General features: G+C 37.6%; 1 protein-coding gene across 1 annotated transcript; it reads left to right on the forward strand.

Annotated features, from left to right (window-relative positions):
* The first annotated feature begins 16,396 nt into the window (after nucleotides 1-16,396).
* On the forward strand, nucleotides 16,397-20,455 carry LOC125314159 (myb-like protein AA). Its single transcript, XM_048275649.1, has 3 exons — nucleotides 16,397-16,453; nucleotides 18,895-19,176; nucleotides 20,132-20,455. The coding sequence occupies exons 1-3, from the start codon at nucleotides 16,397-16,399 to the stop codon at nucleotides 20,453-20,455; spliced, it is 663 nt and encodes a 220-aa protein (XP_048131606.1).
* The last annotated feature ends 325 nt before the right edge of the window (nucleotides 20,456-20,780 follow it).

Here is a 20,780-nt window from a genome sequence, read left to right on the forward strand (position 1 = left end):
TCAGCTCTCTTGCTCTTGTCTACGCGTCATCTAAGTTTGGAAGGAGAGCTATAAGGGCGTACATGACAACACTTTTAGAGTAAAATTTCTGTTCCATAAGGTTACGTTTGGTTGTCGGGATTTCTGGTCATGATAGGATAGGATTGGATAGGATATGACTTTTTTTACTATTTTCCCGAGAAAATTAAAATCCAGCCATTAGATTGTTGATAATTACTATCCATGGGATAACCAACCAAAATTTGACAACACAATAGCAGACGTGGTTATTAGGTGTTTTCAGTAAATATTCAAAGCACAAAAAGTTCAGGAGTAATTCTAGCCAAAAATTTATAAATCGTAATGTCAGACTTGCATGCTCTTCTTATTATATATATCCAGTAAATTATTTTCATACTTCATAATCAAGGAAAATCAAATAAAGATCATGGAAGTCCTACAGGGTCTCAATCATTCTCGTCATTTTCTCTTCCGTAATAATTTAAGCTAATAATCTAAAAAAAAAGTTCAATTCAAAATTTTGCGTTTCCAAGAATATTTTCAGATCGCAATGCAAAGTACTCTCAAATGAGCTAGCTTTATTAATGGTAGATGAGGCCGGTTTTATAAAATTTATATTACCGCTTGTGTACCCTTAATGCTAATCCCATTTGAAATAGAGAAACTAATACTACCAAATACAAAATCTATATGAATCTAACCATGTAGAGATCCATGTTAAATCATAAAAACCCAACCTAATTTCGAAACTATTAGGGAATCGCACAAACTTCTCGTAACCAAAAAAAAAAAAAAAAGATTATACCGTCTCTGTTCTATTCCGTATATATATATTTTTTCTATCCACCAAAATTGTATGTACTAGGAGGAATTTCGCATCAGTGTTTGGATTGTATTTACACTTTTGAATGATTTCCCAATTGAGTGTTTGATACGTTAGTCCCATAAAATTTCGAGATTAAAAAAACAGGAATCCATAGAAAATTTATTGTCTTCAAAGAAAATAGACGAACATGAATTTCAAAAGGTAATGGAAACATTGAGAGGCCTTCTCGACTTGAGGCTCTAACCGTGGCTGCCGTGAATTACGGCAAGGATTTAATTGTAATTTCTTACATGAGGTTGAATTTGAAGCCCCAAAATAATCATTGTAGAGCCAAAATTTGATCTACAAGTTTGGCAATAATTAGTCTTCGAATTAAGAGAAAATACACCATCTCTTAAATGCTGCAAATTTTTGTGAATTACTTCATTAGACCTGAAAATAGACTAAGGCATGTAACTGCAATTAGCATTAATTAAATATTTGAAAATTAACTTAGTAAATAGGGAAATCATTACTAAAATCTTCTTACGTTTTGACCAGTATTTGGGACGGATGATACTTTTTGTTTGTCATAAGCGATGAGGGGCCAGCCCTAGGTGGAATCACTCTGGTTATTCGAGGCCACACCACATGGTATAAATGATTCGCAAGTTTAAGCATGCCCATAAGTTAAAGTGCAAAGCAACAAAATATCTATCAGAAGCGGTAAAGAAGACATGTAATTAATCTATGTACTTATATAAGTAGTAAAAGTTGAGAGTGCTCTCTCACACACCATACAAAATGACCGACTCCCATACAATTTTACATTAAATACATGAGGAGTGAAGCCTGTCGACTATTTAACTTGGTCTCATGTTCTCTTCCTTCATAATTTTATCCGCAGCAGCTGTAGAAGCAGTGGCGGTGACAATTTTCTTTTTGCAAGACAAAGAATTCCATGTAGGCACAATGTGGAAATCGAGGCAATGCTCACACTCATACCCTCTAGAGGATATGATATGGGGACATCTTCCCCGTTCTCGCCTTCATATACATCGATTGCGGATAATGGCAGGTACAACGACTACATCGTACTGGGTTGGACTCTACAGCATTGTCCAGCAACTCAGTAATGCACTCAGTGCCTCGTCGCCCCGCCATCTCTGTGCCTTGTCCTGTAATTAAGAAAGGAAAATACAAGATGTTACAATTATCATTTGGGAGAGAGAGAGAGAGAGAGAGAGAGAGAGAGAGAGAGAGAGAGAGATCTTGCCAAAGAAGAACTTTTCTGGTAGATCACTGATCCCAAACTAATATCCATGCAAGGTTGGAGTATGTGAGACATAATCTCTGGATGCATGTCAAAAGAGGGTTTCAAAGACAAGGCATCATGAATCTTTCTTCGAAGAACTTGAAGGACTAGAAAGAAAGAATAAGAAATTTAGCCGGCTAAGGCGTGGAGTATTGAAAATTGAAGGGCCATATAAATAGGTAAATACTTAGTCATGCTCATTATTATTGTGGATAGACTCGTACAATTTGCATTTAACACGTTTCCATATTTATATATTATAGACGGCAAGTTTTGTTAGAATTGGTTTTCTGCATAAACGTAAGCCCCCTCGTGATTACTTATCTATTTAAGAAAATTATAATCCAGTGTTGAAGAAATATCTCATAAAATATTTTGATGATTTCTAAACTATCATTGGCATTTGTTTTAGCTTATTGTGTGCAGATGTTTGTTTATATGACTAAAGGATCACGTGATGTGCATCGGGTGAAGACGGCATGAATTGTTCCATTTGAAGAAAGGAATGATCCCAAACATGGATATATATAATTCAGAAGAATATGTGAATTCATATACAACATCTCTCTCTCTCTCTTTTTTTATTTTATCAAAGGTTCTACCAATTGATATGTTTCCATAAATAATTGAAATTCAATTTCTTGATCTATATCTTCAATTTTTGGAAACTTATAAAGTTCATCCGTTAAGCCCTGATCGAGAAATCTACAAAATCCTTCAAATTGTATCTGATTAAAACCAGAGAGGAATGGAAGTGATTGACACAGGAAGTGTTTTTATGAAAACATCAACTGAGGAAAAAAAAATCTGGTAATATCATCGGCAACTGGAAGATCAGGTCTTCGGCATTGTTTGACCTTCAAAAATTGATGTTGTTTATTGAAGAAAGAAGAATACAGCAATACAGCCGTTGCCTGATGGGAATGCACAACGGGAAGATCTTGCAGCTTCTCGGGAATAGTTCACTGGTTCAGTCAGACATTGTCAAAAGTAGCAAGCGTGGGACAACACTTATGCATCAATTTTTGAAAATACTGTGCTGATTCAGAAAATGGACTTATTCAGGCACCACTATTTCTGGAATAGCAATTGAAATCGCTCTCCAATGGCTCGTTGGTTCTCCTAGACATCGTTCAATGGCAATGTTGCCAATGTTTATACAAGAGATGATTAAGAAGACTAGAAGAGAGAGAATACAAACTCCAAACCTTCAGTCAAGCTATTTTTCTTGTTAAAAACTTATGTTACTCAAAAGATTTTGAGATCATTTTTTGATTTGTAATATTACGAAAGTCATGTGTACATATTTAGTACAGTTGCTTAATCCAGATAGTGCGGCCTATTATCTAAAGGATTAGCACATACTGTTTGTAACTTGTGCGGTAGTTTACTAGTGCCTAAGTTGTGGCTGTTAGTTACGTAGAGTGGACGTAGGCTTTGCGCATAAGCCGAACCACTATATATCTTGTGTGCTTGGATTTTACATAATATTTACTCAATATTGTATACGTTAAGATATTGTTTTGTGAAACATTTGTTTCGACCAGATCTTCACATATCACCTACTTTTTTTTGCATAAACTGGAAAGGTTTAAAATAGCCTATTCGCCACCTTTAGGTTATTTCGTTAGCTAGACTATTAGGTTGTCGATAATTTTGATTGATGAAAATGATTACGTGATATCAAACAAGGATATCGTATGTACCTGATAAAATCTTAAAGTGCATAGATGGACAAATATTTGTTAATAAAGCTATTGTTCACTATATTAGGCGCACATCTCTTTCCAATTTTAAGTTAAAGAAGTTTCCATTACCATTGATCGGAAATATGTCTAACTAGTTAAACTTGTTCATATAGAAAACATATTGTCTAATAGATATCTCTGTGAGAGAATAAACATTAACTGAGCAGGCGAAGAAGAAGAGGCGGTGAAATCAATTTGTTTGTGCAATTAACTACTTGTAAACCATAAGCATTGCACGTGAAAATTATATTTTTCTATATTTAATGACTATTCATTCAAAGTGAATAGTAAGATGTATGGATGCAACTCTTATATGCATGGATATACCACTCACCAATAATTATTACAACTTGACAAGAATACACATCAATATTGATTAACTTAGAACACGTTAGTTTATAAAAACAAAAGAACAATGTATAGACCGATAAGTCATAAATTGACTTCAAACATTGTAACTCATGGTTATTGCATCTATAAAAAGATAAAGTTCAATTTCAAAGAAGATTGGAAACACCTAAACTTTTTCTTTTTTTAATTTTCATGTTTCGACGTAACTACTCTTAATTTTATACTTGTATTGATATTTTTAGAAGTCAAAATTTGATCTAAATAGAAAATATGTTTTCCCTTGACGTATTCTTATTATATGCCTATGCCAATCTTCATTAATGTAAGAAAATTATCTGTACAAAATTTATGCTCTAGGTGCATACTACTTTTCTAATTCGATGTATGTTATAATGTAATGAAATATTTATAATTAGTTTTATTTTTCATACAAAATATTATATTACTCAAGTGCTCGATGTTGCAACTATATTGGCATAAGGACATCTCAAGTGCTAATATTTGTGTACGACACTCACTTTAGTGTCAATATTTATTTTAGGATCGCTTAAGTGCCACATCGGAGAAAAATCATCACTTTAGTGCTAATGACGAGAAATTCCATCGGCCTCACCGGAGTTGGCACTTAAATAATATTTTTTAAAAATATTGATACTTAAGTGATCCAAAAAAGATCACTTTAGTGCTAATGGCAAGAAAGTTCGGTGACCTCACCGAAGTTGGCACTTAAATAGTCATTTTTTATAAAAAAAAAATTTGACACTTAAGTGATCAAAAAAATATTGGCACTAAAGTGAGGGCCGTACACAAATATTAATACTTGAAATGTCCTTTTGCCCTACTATATATTTCAAATTTGATTATTCGAATTAATAATTTATAGTGCAATCGTATTTTCAAGCCATCAATGTACTTGGACAGTCCAATCTGAATCCCAATGGCGACATCAACATTTATTCATTTCCGTTGTCTCATCTCTTCCGGATCATTTTCTTCCCGCTTCCACTTCCGCTGGATTTTCCTAGAAGAGAATAATAATTAGGCTACATTTGATAGTCGGGATAAAAGTCAAGATGGGATAAAATTTATTCCATCCTGTGTTTGGTACCTATCCAAAATCAGATTAAGTAGGATATAAAGGAGATATAACCTAGATAAAATTATCCCATAGAGAGGTGGGATAGAGATGGATATGATTTACTCTCTTCATGTTATAAAAGCTATTTTTTGGATAACAAACTTCTTAAATTGTAAAATTAAAATAATAATTATATTTGAATTATATTTGAATTCTAATGTTAAAAAACTCAAAATAACAAAAAAGTTTATTAAGAAGTGATGGAAGGGAATAAAAATAATGAATAAAAAGATTTAGAATTGAAAAAAATGAAGTAAAAGAACCCGGATTTTAATTGAATATATTTAAACTTGAAAATGATTTTTCTAATTCTCGAAGAATGAGGGGTAATGAAATTTCGAAAAAAAAAAAACACTAGCATCTCCATCTCCTTTACATCTGTATCTTTAGAGTATGTTTAAAGTTTTTTGACTCTTTTGTAGATTTTTGATTCACAACAAAACTCTAAGAAAATGGCGAGAGAGTCGAACCTTATTATTCTTCTTAATTTTTTGGCTGCGTCAAAAGTCTATGAAAGCAGAAAGAGAGTCAAAACTCTTTTTCCTTAGTAGTTTTGTGTTTCATATTGAAGTTTAACAAAAGTAGCGATATAGGCAAAACTTTTTATAGTTGCAAATGTGAATGATTATATTTTCTCTCTCTTACTAGATTCGGCAATGAATTACAGGAGATTCTTATAGTCTCCGTTTATGAATTTTCAGATTCATTTACATTGATATGTCGTAAATACCAAATAATGAATAATATGATAAGAACATATCCGACTTATTTCTACGATTCGCCAAACAATGGGTAGGATATACCAAAATCCATATCTTATTTAATTTTATCATGACTAGAAATTTGGATGACAAAACGTGTCTTCACGGAATAAATAGCAAAAGGACAAATGGGGAAGAAATGTTGGATTTTGGGTTTTAGATTTTCCTTTCAATTTTTCTATTTGTTCAATTTGGTAGGGCGTTATGGTATATATTGGTGGACTGTGGAGATAATTTTACCTTACACTCCGGCCCAAAAAAATTTAGCTGTAATAAAACAAAGGTCGGATTCTCTAAATAAAGTACTGATTTGTGGCGAGAAAATATGTAGGCCCAACTTGTCATGTAGCCTATTTGCCTGTCCCTTAACTGATTGACAAGTGTCCAAAGCGGGCCCCACTTTTCACCCTACCATCCGTCAGTCACTCTCTTCTCCCGCTCGGTTCTCTGTGTTCTCGAGCATCTACTGCAAAAGCTTTCTCATTCCTAGGCACTTTTCAATGAGTGCATCTCAGGTGAAACAAAAGAAACAACTCGAAAGTGACAACGTTGTGGACGGCCATAAATCAAGATAGTTCCAAAGTGCACCTATGAACTTGTCCAAGAAAGAGTTTGAATCGGTCTTGAGTATGTAATCATGGGTTTGTAGGTCGCCACTGATGTAGACGATAAAGAAGATTTGTATCAATGTGGCTCGCAAGCCTGGCTCATCCATGACTGGTGATGCTATTGTCCATGGCTAGCCGGTGATGCTGCTATCCATGGCGGCGATGAAGTGTTGAAGGAGAAGCTGAAATTTGTGGAAAAAATATGGGAAGAAATGAGGAAAGAATGGCCATTCTGACAAGGCAAATGCTGGACAAGAAAGATCAGCTCAAGGTGGGAGATATCAACTTGAACTGAAGCTTACATATGGAAATGGAGATACCAAGAGTGAAAACAAAGGAGAAGATTCATGTGATACGAGCATTGATTGTATTGACAATGTGGAAGGCGGATAGGAGGCTTCAATCCTACTTGCCCTGAATGGTGCTGGTAGGTAGTTCAATGTTTACTGGTGCAGGAAGTTGTTTGAAGCTTGTTGTGCAAATGTAACCAATGAATTGGGGAAGGGGATGAATGTAACCTTGGTTTGAAGCTGATGAAGGATGCGTTGGTTTTGGATTTGCTAGTAACATGAATGTCATCGGCATATTTGATTTGCTCGTGGTTTGAGTTGTACAAGGCTATAGTCATAACCTGATCAAGATAAATACACCAACTGCAAGCTTGCAGGATTCCATGTCATCTATTTCCAGCCATAAGTGGTCGGATAGACTGTTGACATAAATACAAAAGGTTTAAGACTCATTTGGCCACAAAAAAAAAAAAAAGGATTGAATTGACACTATTGCAATAGGTTTAAGACTTTTTTTTTTTTGTAATTCTTCTAGTCGTTTTTTATGCTTAACTTGTAATGTGGGGACTAATAGTACGGGTGAGCATGATCCGGGTTGGTCTGGATCCCTTAGAAATTGGGGACTAGACCGGTGGTCCCGGTTCTCAGTTTCGGAAACTGGAGACCAGACCGGACCATTGCCCAGCTGCTCAATGAAACCGGTAAAATGAAATAAAAGGTAAAAAATTGTATTTGGCTCACAATTCCCCGTAGACGCAGTAGAAGGTGACCGAGTTCATCTTCACTTCAAGTGCTTAGTGAACCAGTCCTGCATGTCCTTATGGGCTTCTTCAGCGGACTTCACCACCGCTTCATCTTCGTCTTTGTACCTGTCAGTCCAACCATGCTCCACCCCAGCAAAAATCTTGACATACCATCAACCTACAGAAGGTAACAGACCTCGCAGCCACAGAGTCATGTCCATTTATGATCCATAGAGAGCAATTCCCAGGTCATGTGAATGTACCCTTACTGCTAAACTCCATTTCGGCGAGGGCACTAAACGAGCTGAGCACATATCGAGGAAGTGATCTCGAAGGTCAAAGCACAAAAGATTAGTAATTGGACTGTAAACACATGCATTAACAGCAGGGAATGGAGATGTTTACCTCCGCTTTAGCGGAAACGATCTCCTCAAACTGCTTGAGAAGCTCTAGTGGAGACATCTTGTCGTGCTCAGCGCCCAGTACGACTATGGGAGCCTTGACCTCTGAAACCGATACAGTGTTAGATCACCATCTACATAAATTCTAAGTGGGCATGTAACTGCTTAATTCTAACTCAAAACTAAGTTTTGTATTTAAAAAATAAATAAACTAAAGATATGTCGATTTGGGTGGGCGGTCCATCGAGCCAGTTTGCCCTTAGAACTGGGACTTGGACCGTCCGGACACTTGTTTCCACCTTGAGAAACCGGAAACCGGATCGGTGATCTCCATAACTGGACCAAATCCGCCGGTTTGGTCTAGTGAATTCGGTCCATCTTGCTTACCCCTAACTAATAGAGAGGCTAATTAACAAGAGTAAAGAAGCATCGTGCATAAAAACGATGGAGGACTGTACAACTAGGCAGATGTATTGACCATACTCATTATTACTGTGGATTAACTTGTATATTTGCATTTAATACACATTTCCATAGTAGCAATTGTCTTAAATGGTAGGTCTATCATAATGGTTCAATTCAAAAACCGAGTTGCATATTTATCGACTAATGGATATTCAAATGTTAAGGAAATTTGACTACCAACCTCAAGATCCCGAGAAATCAGTATAGACATGGCAATTCAATTATTAGATGTGCCGACTCATGCTTAAAAGCGAATGCTTAACCTAAGTGGCCGACGAGGGTCGCTGCTCTCACCCAGTGGCCGGTGATGGCCCGATGACTCTTGTCCGCCTCTTTAAGGGACAATAAAAGAAAAGAAAACTAAAACGAAAAAAATTGGAAATTTTTTAAAATACTACTAGAAATTGTCTATATCGGTGCCTACCATGTCACGTAATATGACCAACATCCACATCAGCGATTTTGGATAAAATTGGCTGGACGAACTTAATTGGTAAAACAAGAAAAGGTTTAGGACCCAATTGATAAGTTAATAGGTTTAGAACTGAATTGGTATAATTGCAATATGTTTAGGACTTTTTGGACAATTTTCCTTTTGTCTAAATAGGTGGTTTCTTATATTGTAAACCAAACATTTACTGAAACTAGAAAAATGAAGTCATGTATCATTTAGTTTGAATTAATCAGAAGTATATGTGGGACTTCTAAGCAACATGATTAGGAGAAGATCCACGTAAGATTTTGTTGATTAGAGAAAAGTATGACAGAAAAGATATGCCAGGCTTGCCATTGCTTCTAGGTCATTCTACTGTCGCAGGATTGACATGTTTCATTAACATCATAGAAATTATTAGAACTAATTTCGTCAAAGATCTGCACATAATACGAGAAAGTAGAAAGATGTTCTGTGACATAAAAATTCGTTTCAGAATGCCAAAGCTCACTTCCTACACCGAGCTCTTATACAACTTCACATGTAATAATTGCAAGTGAAACTATTCACCCTCAACCTCCATGGGACAACACAGAACCCACGCAAACTTGACTTGCCTTCAATGGATGGTGATGCGGGAGGAGAATTGGCCTCGGGCATGGTAAGGAGAATTGGCCGTTGATTAGACTCCCAAACTTTTTTTACTCTTGATGGTGTCTTCAGTCCATCTCTTAACTGTAATTCCGCCCAGGATGAGACACCATAATCTGCAATTAGTGAGTGAGGGAAAGTTAGCCCAATCGTCCAAATCGCACGTAGGAACGATAATGAGTCTGATTAAGACAAAAATAGTGAAGCCGAAAATTTTGTTACTTTTGGAAGTTCATACCCTTGATGAAGACAAAATTGCAAATGGATTATTTTGGTAAATCATTGATCTGACTTTTAGGGTTGGTGGGTATGATGATGCATCTCGTACTGAAATCAAGAGTGTTTTTCACATGTGGGCATGATCTTTGATAAAACAAATGGATAGCAATTTGGATGTAATAGGTTTCTTGAGGAAAAGACCAGAGAGGTTGACGGAAAGACTTCATAGTTTGTTGATAGAGATAATCGTATATGAGGAGAGTGGTAAGATTGTGGCTCAAGAGGAATTAGTTATTAAAGCACGGAGCATCACAAGATGAAAGCTGTATAAATAGTTAAAGAATTGGCCATTCTCATAATTGGTGGATACACCTGCATATCTTGCATTTAATATATTTCCATACCGAGAAATATGATAAATGGTAGGTTAGGTAGGATTTGTTTAACCCAGTAATGTGTCAATGCACATCCTTTGATCTTGACGTGACTTTTCTAGACAATCAATGTATCAAACCTCATATTATTTATTATTTTACATGATTGAAATTGTAGACTACCAACTTGATGATCGATATTCAATATTGTTATTGGATACACAGATAATATGCTTAAAGCCACGTACTTAACCATGGGTTTACTATATGCAGCTAAAAATCGTAATTCTCCTTGTGTTTTCTACAAGGAAAAGTGTCAAAAAAGCCATAAACCTATTGCATTAATGCCAATTTAGTCATAAACCTTTTTTTTTATGCCAATTCAGTCCTAAACCTTTCACATATGTATCAGTTTAGTCCTAAACCTTTTATTAGTATCAACTGAGTCATAAATCTTTTGGATTGGTGCCAATTCAGTCTTAAAACTTTTATATTTATACAAATTGAGTCAATCCGGTTAATTTTGATCAGAAATCGCCAACGTGGACGTCAATTGTCCTACATCGCACGGTCGGCACTGAAATGGATTTTTTATATTATTTTTATATTTTTAAATATTTTATATAATTTTTAAAAAAGTGATTAAAAATAGTAAAAATTATTTAAAATAATTTAAATAATATTTAAAAAAATGTCCATATCAACACCGGCCGTGCCACTTAGGACAGTTGAGATTTACATTAGCGATTTTGGATCAAAATTGATCAGATTGACTCAATTTGAACAAATACAAAAGCTCTTAGGACTGAATTGACACAAATCCAAAAGGTTTAGGACTCAATTAGCACCAATAAAAAGTTTAGAACTGAATTGACACCAATGTAAAAGGTTCAGGATTGAATTGGCACCAAAAAAAAGGTTTAGGACTAAATTGGCACAAATAGAATATGTTTAGGACTTTTTTTATACTTTTCCCTGTTTTCTACTATATAAGTACCATCTTTGTCAATTAGAAGGATTTCCAACATCAAACAAACTCATTGATTTTGTGTACATCATTTGATATTGATCCAAGATAGGATAGCCTTAGCGACAAATTTGTGTAAGAGCATGCAGTGCTAATATCACTTATTGTCAAAAGAAAACTATACATTTTTTTAGCAGATGCAAGGTAAGAATATCGTTATGATCTTATTACATAAACAAATATGGTTATCTACTTTTGGGATTTAATGGTTCTATGGTGATAATATTCGTCTCAAAGTTGTAAAACGTGTATGTTACTTTGTATTTGCATATTTCTTGAATTGAGGAGAGTAGGGGAGATTGTGCTTTTTGGATCACAATGTGCAACGAAAGCTATGTGAATTCCACATATGTCGAGATCAATATAGGACTAATGGTGCTGAGTTATATCTCTTCATGGTACACTTGATAGTTGATGTGGATAAATCAGTCTCTAACTCGGACAAGAGAGTTGAGATAAAATGTAAATCGACTGTTCAATTATAGCAAAACTTTTCCTATTACTTGAACTCAAAACTAAAACCGCGATGGCAATTGCACATTTCTCGCCGTACCAGTCCAAGCGGAATATAAAACTGAATTTGTTTATGCTCTTATACTCGTTCCTTCATATGTTTGTGGAGCTGAAGTTCAGTTATGTGATTATTGCTTCAGTTTGTGAATTCAATTATTGTGCGCAGACTTTAGCGTTCTTCGAAGTTTTCGAGGACTAGGTTTTTTTGGTGTAGCTTTAGGTTTCGTGAGTACAGATTTCTTGGGTTGCATTCTTGATGATACTTGTTGGAGGCTTACACTAGACGAGAAATGTTTTCGATAAGGATGCTCAGTAGCACATGATTTCATAACATAGTTTCAATATCTTGTGCCACGCTCCAAGTCTCTTATTTTAAAATTCGACCTACCCGGTCTTATGTTCTTGAAACCGGGAACCGGACTGCTCGGCCACCGGTTTCAATATTAATAACTGAAAATCGAACCGGACCATCTAGAATAGGGAACCGCCCCAACCGGAGAACAGGTGGTCCGGTTTTCTGTTCGGGCCGTCCGATTTGCTCACCCCTACCTACATCCCATTTTATTGGGGATTAAATTCACCAATGACGGTACAATTCGACCCCTAATCGATAATCACATCATTTCATCTTCTTGCGTTCATTTTCTCCACGGGACATCTTATGCGATTTTGAACTAGAGATTTCATAGCTTCGATACCTCGGGCGTGGCGATCGGAATATCGGCCGGCGCTGACCCGATTTGACTTGTAGTGACAAAGCCCGATCGAACTTTTAGCCCAATCCAAGCCCTTTAATCCTAATTTCTCGGCCCATCAAGCTTCCAAACTTAACTTATGCCTAACTACGACAAAAAGGAGGGCCAAGGTGAGTTCGGGCCTGGGGAACCTGGCCTGACTCGTGCTCTCCCGCCATTTCTTTAGTCAAATATGGTCAAAACGCTCTCCTTCCCCTCTCTCCTCTCTCATCTCTCCTCTCTCTTTCTCTTCTCCGCTTTTCACTTTTTAAGAAGCCTACTCGCTCTCTTCTTCCCTATCTAACCAAGACATACACACAGGCACTTGAACTCTCCCCACTCCTGGCCCTCTCTTCATCCTTGACATGACCATTCTCACTTCATCTCATTTTTGCCATGAACACACATACTCCATCATCTCTACTTCACCTTAATCGACGCGTTTGTTGTTATTTTAGTGTAAAATCATGCTACTTTAGAATGGATAGAAGATGGGCACAAGTAGTTATAAACGAAAAAGCACAAGAAAATGTGTTTCCTTGATAAGTTGGAGTTTTAGTGATAACAGTTTTTATCATATTGCATGAATATTATTTAGTCTTCTTTAGGGAGCATGCATCATTTGGCGTTAAGACATATGCATGTTAGTTTAGGGTATAGTTCACCGGAGCCCTGTCTCGGGGCTTCATAATATGGCGATGTAATATTCTTACCCAACAAACTAACAATGCATGGTCACATAGATGGCCGCATCTAGGACTTTTAAAATAGACAAAATTGCATGAATATATGTTTTCAAAACAAAGAGAAAAGGTATTAAATTAAGCGTTTAATAGACTTTAGCATAGCCATGTCTAGGGGTGAGCAAATTGGACCGATCGGATCAACTGATTTTAATTTTTTTTATTTTTTAATCTTTTAAACGTAACCCTAAATAGGCTAAATCTTCTTTCCCTCGGGCATCTCTCACGTCTCATGCACGCTTGGCCCTCTTTTCCTCTTTCCCTCTCTCACGGCTCGCCCTCGTTTGTGATTCACAGCTCAGTGGCTCGAATCAGCAGCAGCTCATCACCCTTGTCCAATTGGTCGATCATCGTCAGCTTCGGCCATCTCGTAACCATCGACTTTCCTTGAACCAGATAAGCTTCGACTTCCCTGTTTTTGCTTTGTCTCAATCAATTACTGCAGAAAACGGCGCCATAGAGGGGCAGTAGGATTTCCTTCTTGAGAGATCTCTCAGGCAGCAAAAGAAAAGAAAGGGACAGTTTTGGGGAGTGCGAGATAGATAGGGAAAGAGAGCAGGAAGAGAAGAGCGAGGATGGAGAGCTCGGTTTTGGGGGTTTTCTGGGGAAGTAAAATAAAGAGGGACCACTCCTTTTGGACCCACAGACGTCCACCAAGAAAGGAGGGAAGCCACAAATCCTTTTCCCCTCCATTTCCTCTTACCTCAGCCTCACCATCGTCCACCTATCCACGACCAACCTCTTTCGCCTGCGCCCTCCAACGATCTCCTCTATCCTGATGCCCATGGTCAGCCATGACTAGGTGACAAAATGTTGTATTTAACCGGTTCTATTAGATCGCTTGGGAACCGGCCCGGATTGGGAACCACTCACCCCTAACCAAGTCCGTGAATCCGAATCTCTGGTTCATGGAAGCAAAACAATCTCCTGCATTTTACTTGGCCTCTAACTGGCCTTCGATTAGGTGAGTGGGGGCTCCAAAAGTACAAACAATTTTCATAATTAATTGAGAAACCAAACATTGATAAGTAGGGTTCGGGCCAAGTGTTAGCCCCTCCTCGCTATACGGGCTTAATTGGTAATCCGCTAACCACCTCGTGGATTAACATAACTCATGCCGCGAAAAGTCTAGGAGCAAATTGCGGAATTATACCAGCTTCTCATAAGAACTGTAGTTTCATGTTCTCTCTACCCATGTAATATATTTACTTCAATTGATAAAAACGAAGTATGAGTTACTCTGGATTTGCACAAGTATTGTTTTAGACTTTTCAACAATTGCCTCGCGGACTTTTCAAATTCATTTGGATGCATACCATAAGAACATCTTCTCATTGCTGGTGGATACACTTGCCTATTTTGTTTATGATACATTTTTCATAACCGGAAATAGTATAACTGGCAGGTTTTCTTATAATTGATTTACTCCACAAACATGGCAATGTGCCTCCCCGATGATTAGTTACTATATGAGAAAATTAAAATCCAGCCGTTAGATTGGTTACTGTAGAGCCAAAGGTTTGAAACCAAAATGGAAAACTACAAATGTGGCAATATTTTGATTAGTCATCGAATTAGGAGAAAATTTACCATCTCTTGAATTTGGATATTTTGGTTGAAATTGTCTACGTAAAAGCCTCATCATGCTGCAAATATTTGTGAATTACTTCATTAGAGATGAAAATTGACTTGCATATCATTGAAGGCATTGCAACTGCAATTACCATTAATCATACATGTGAAAATTAACTTAGTCAATAGGGGAAGCTATTAGTAAAGTTTTTTCCTTTTTTTTTACGTTTTGACCAGTATTTCAGAAAGGGGTGGTACTTTTTGTTTGTCATAAGTGATGGGGGACCAGCCCTAGGTAGAATCACTCTGGTCATTCGAGGCCTCATCACATGGTACATATACTTCGCAAGCGAGAGCATGCCTATTGGTTAAAATGCAAAGCAACGAAATACTTGTCATACAAAACGATCAGCTCTCAAACAAATTTACACAATATACATGTAGCGTGGAACCGATCGACCGTTTAACTTGTTCCCATGTTCTCCTCCTCCATAATTTTCTCCGCAGCAGCCGCATAAGCAGCTATGGAGGCAGTTGAAAATATGTCTCGAGTTTAAAATCGAAACGGAAATTTAAATTCTAAAAATAGATATATCTTGATTTTGAAATTAAAGATAAGATTTGCTTGAATATCACCGAAATTTTGATGGAAGCAGTGGAAATTATATTTCCTGTTCGTATGATGCAAATCATGATCAAGATTGGATTTGATCTGTTGGAGTCAGCGAGAAAGAAATTAAAAAAAGGGATAGACAAGTCCAAGGTGGACTTGGTCAACTGGAGGTTTTTTTTTCTTTTGCTAACCAACGTGGATATCTCAGGCGGTGATATGAAGAACTCAAGGTTTTGTCTTTTTGTGGGACTCACTTTCATATAAAAAGAAATCAACACCGTGGCTGTCAGTGAGAGTTCTTGAAGCGCCGTTCTTAGTGCTTGGCAGTGGGTGCTTCCTTATTCGTGAATTCCATCCGAAGAAATCGTAGAAGTTCTTGAAGCGCCGTTACTAAGTGAGTGCTTGACATTGAGATTTCATTTTGTTCACGAAATTACATCAAGAATTCAAGTGTCAAAGCCGATTAAATATTGAGGTTAAATTTGTGTTAATTCCTTTACGAGATTAAGAAATTATTTCGTTAGGAATTGAGGGCTAAATATTATGTGAGTTCTTGAATGTAATTGCGGTTTAGGAAACACTGTGAGTGTTTGAGTTACTCACTTTGATCTGTAATCTCCGTGTATCGCTCGTTCTATAGTGGAATTCGTCGCTGCTCTCCCACTGGACGTATGTCTCTACGATCGAACCACATATATCTGGTGTCCGATTTATTTTCTTGTTTAGTCTATTTATTGTTCGATCGCTTGTTCCGCGCAACTGAGGCAATTTGCTTTTCACAAGACAAATAATTCAGTGTAGACATAACATGTAAACCTAGGCAAATATTACATTCAGATCCACCAGAGGCTATGGCCTGGGGACATCTTCCTGATCCTCTGCTTCATATACAATGGTTGCGGAGGATTGGCAGGTACAGAGACCAGATCATATTGGGGTGGACTCTACGGTATTGTCTAGCAACAAAGTAGCACATTTATTGTCTGGGCGTCCCTCCATCTCAATGTCTTGTCCTTTAATTAAGAAAAAGAAACCCAAGATGTTATAATAATCATTTGAGAGAGGGAGAGAGAGAGAGAGAGAGAGAGAGAGAGAGAGAGAGAGAGAGAGAGAGAGATCTTACCAAGGATGAACTTTTCTGGTAGATCACTGATCTGATACTAAGGAAAATGCAAGGTTGGCGTATGTGAGACACGATAGTTGGACACATGTCAAAAGAGGTTTTCAAAGACGAGGCATCACAAATCTTGCTTTGAAGCTCTTTGAAGGACTAGAAAGAAAGAAGAGGAATCCAGATGGCTAAGGCATGGAGTTCCAATAGATGAAGGGCCCTGTAAATAGGTAAATACTTAGTCATGCTCATTATTGGTGCAGATATACTTGCACAATTTGCATTTAACACGTTCCCATTTTGAAAATAATATCAATGGCAAGGTTTATTAGAATTAGTTTTCTCTATAAGCGTGGCCATGTATGCTCCCTCGTGATTACTTAACTATTTAACATGTATCCTGGAAATGAACCTGTGCTGAGTGGCGGACGAACCTTGCTTTTGAAGACCAAAAAGGAAACGATGGCAGTGAAATCAAAAGTGCTAATTAAGATTGCTGCAGTTGGCTTGAAACCATACCGATTGTTTTGCAACCCTTTTCCTTATAGTCGGATTCCCGTTCACTTACCGCCGACTTGATAGGAAGGCTAGGCAAGAGAGACGATTGAACAAATTACAATGCTGAGCGGACATTATGATCCGCAAAAGTGGCTTGTAGAGCTCTCTATCGAGTAAGTGGACAGCTTCAACAAAATAGAAACCGACCATTTCCAACTATCAATGGGACGAGAAATAATAGACATATTCAAAGTCAGAGACGCTGAATAGTGGGTTTCTGTTCATAGTTTTCATGTAGAGTCACGGACATAATTCTATGTGGATTGATTTTTACAGCAGAAGTAATAACCTCTTTTCTCTTTTTTGTTTTTCATTTTGGGCTCTCCAAATTTGCTAATGAGGCTATAAATATAATTGTTGAAACTAGCACTTCTTCAATTTTACGGTGTTTCTAAATTTGGAAAATTAAAAATAATCGTACATGCTCGTAACAATTGTTTGGAATCTGGTCCCTTTTATGCATAATAACCTTGTAAAGTGGGGGCGGATTGTGAGGCTAATTGACAAGAGTAAAGAAGCATGGTGCATAAAAAGATGGACTGTATAAATACCCATTTGCATAGTAGAAATTGCATATTTGCATTTAATACACATTTCCATAGTGGAAATTGTCATAAATGGTAGGTCTCTAAGAATGGTTCAATTCAAAAGCGGGGTGCACATTTATATTGATGAACATTCAAATTTTAAGGAAATTTGTCTGCTAACCGTAAGATTTGGAGAAATTGCTGCAGACATGGCAATTCGACAATGTTTGACATGGTTTATTAGATGTACCGAGTCAAACGCCTCCTTAACCTAAGTGATAATACTGCAGCTAAATCTCAAAGAGGATTAATCTTTGTTAACTCGCACCACTTTTCAACTGTATACATAAGTACCAACTTATTGATTTAGACGTGTTTGCATTGTTGATCAAACATATTGATCTTGCATTAATAGTACTACTTGGTAATATTTTTTCATATGAAAAATCATAATAAAATTAGACTCTTTGGAGCGTGGAACTTGTGAATCCATCTCTTTCTTTTGTCATTATTCCGTTTTTGGTTCACTTACTTCTTAAAGTTTGCCGATACGCTAATTATCCAGCGTCGTTTAGTTGGTATGCGACAGCTCACAAGCATGCATGGGGATGAGTGCCCATACGAACCTGATTTTTCGGAAACCATGCCTTATAACTAGCGCTGTAGGAATCTCAAAATATGTTTTGATTCTTATTAAATGTGAGTGTTTTTTTTTTTCCTAACGTTTGGTGATGAACAAATTGCATGAACCCTTCGTGCACTCCCGTGCCCCAGCTCAGCGGCTATTTATGAACAAAACAAAAGGTTGAGTCCATTTTAAGAACTCTAAGTTCTTCCATCTAACACATAACATACACCTATTAAATAGCCACAAAAAAAAAAATTGGAATACACCACAATTAAACGTTACATGAATAACACCCACAATTATATCGGAAGGGTGTAAATACATCAATTATGAATTTCCCTCGTTTTCCCCTAAAAAGAACATTTTACATCTGCATGTAAATACATATACTTTGTAACCTATTTGATCAGTAGAATTGCACAATCAAATGACTACCGATTGTATTAAGCAAGCGTAATCAAAGACACACTACCAAAACCCAAACTCACAAGACCCTAGAGTAAGTTTTTCTATCTCTCGTCCTCTTTTGTTTCTTCTTCTTGGTTTGGCTCTCATCATTTTCTTAGCAGAAGGACTCGTGGAGCATCGAAGAAGACAAGATCCTGATTAAAGCACACATGCAGATTGGGAACAAATGGGCCAAGATAGCCGAGACATTGCCTGGAAGGACAGGTAATGCAATAAAAAATTACTGGAATACCACCAAGCATAGGCAGCTCTCTCAGCGCAAGGTTCTCCCGCACAACAACTCCAACCTCTTGCAAGACTACATCAGGAGTGTCACCGTTCCATCTTTGCCGAAACGGTCGCCACTAGGCGTGTGCATGGTCCGGGCCGGTCCGGTCCCGGTATGGAACCGGGGACTGGACCAGTAGTCCCGGTCCCCAAATTTTCGAGACAAAGGATCGGACTAGATCGGGACCGGCAGTCCGGTCCGGTCCCGGTCCCGGTCTCGGCCCAGTGGAACCGCTAAAATCTAACCCTTGAAATATAATATGCTTCGATTGCATGTTAATTTACAATCTATACCCCCGATTGAATAAAAAATTATGCTAGTCTAGTTTGCTCACCTTCATAATGAAGGCGTGTCTTCATATAATAGCAAGTTGAATAATGACATTAGTCTAACCGCTGACACAATAGATATATATAAAGGACAGAATCGAAAAAACTTAGCTGGCGAAGACATACTAATAGTGATGTTGTTCACTAAACGGATTCCACATCCAAACAATGTATAGAAATAAAATACAGGATTACTCATTGAAATGAACAACCGACACGCATGAATAGTAAAAAATTGCTACCATTATATTAAATGAACGGATTGAATTATTTCTTTACGGAAGAACATGCCAACATACACTCACCACACAATACACTAGAAAAGACCATAATAAATAGGATATACCGCATTCATAATATTGATGGGCTGTCCGAGTTTCAAGAATGTACAACCTAACAATGGAAATGGCTCGAGAAATGAACAGTGAAACCAAATGAAAGCTTCATTTTTTAAATTTTATATATATATATATATATATATATATTATATGGGTGGTCCGGTCCGGGCGGTCCGGGTTGGTCCCATCCACCTGAAATCAAGGACTGGACCGCCCGGTCACCGGTCCCATTTATTGGGTCCGGGGACCGGACCAACCCACCAGGTTCGGTCCGGTTCGGGGCCGGTCCGGCCAGTTTGCTCACCCCTAGTCGCCACCGGCTTGTGCTCGTGATCACAAGACTAATAAATGGTTGTTGTCTTTGTCGGCGGCAGCCATTTCCGATGGGTCGAACGTATAGCCTGAAGTGCCCAACCATGCCCAGCCACCACCGCCGGCTCAGACGCCAGCCAACAATTACTTCGGTTTTCCAATGGGTGATGGGAATGGGAATCTTGGGCTATATCGAGTGAAGGACAATCGTTATCATCAGGTGCAGAGGGAAAGTGGTGGTAATGGGAGTGAAGAAAGGTTTGGTAATGGACGTGAGCTAAACTTGGAGATGAGCTTGGAGATGGACGGTGATCGCCACCACCGCCATCACCCTCATCACCATAATGACTATCAACGTCGGGAGATTAAGAAGCTGGACTTCCTCGAGATGATGGCCTGCCGAAGTGGCTAATTCAGAATACATAAATACCCTAGTAGGTATGTACATAATAGCTACTTCTCAAAATGTTGCGTTCGTGTTAAACTTATTTGTTTTCCCAGTTTTCTTATTTGAGACCTAATATTGTTGATCTAGTAATCGAATGTGAGATAGAGACTTCTTTTGTTTCATTCCCATGTAACCATGTGTAAGGGTGTCTATGACTATGTCAGGGTTTATGCGACGGACCTGAGATAGGTCTAATATTATTCCCTATACATGTGTTTAGCTTAGTTTATCCATATTTGCCTTGACATCTTCGGTTGAATTAAGGCTTCTATCCCTATCTCTCGCCTAC

Source organism: Rhodamnia argentea, chromosome 3 (genome assembly GCF_020921035.1).
Source record: "Rhodamnia argentea isolate NSW1041297 chromosome 3, ASM2092103v1, whole genome shotgun sequence".
Classification (NCBI taxonomy): domain Eukaryota; kingdom Viridiplantae; phylum Streptophyta; class Magnoliopsida; order Myrtales; family Myrtaceae; genus Rhodamnia; species Rhodamnia argentea.

What these genes read in the sequence shown, in the direction of transcription:
- LOC125314159 (XM_048275649.1), top strand. Translation starts at nt 16,397, where the DNA reads ATGGTTGCGGAGGATTGGCAGGTACAGAGACCAGATCATATTGGGGTG. An exon ending in ATATTGGGGTGGACTCTACG is followed by an intron (nt 16,454 to 18,894) that starts GTATTGTCTAGC and finishes TCATTTTCTTAG; the next exon opens with CAGAAGGACTCGTGGAGCAT. An exon ending in TCCGGGCCGGTCCGGTCCCG is followed by an intron (nt 19,177 to 20,131) that starts GTATGGAACCGG and finishes TCGAACGTATAG; the next exon opens with CCTGAAGTGCCCAACCATGC.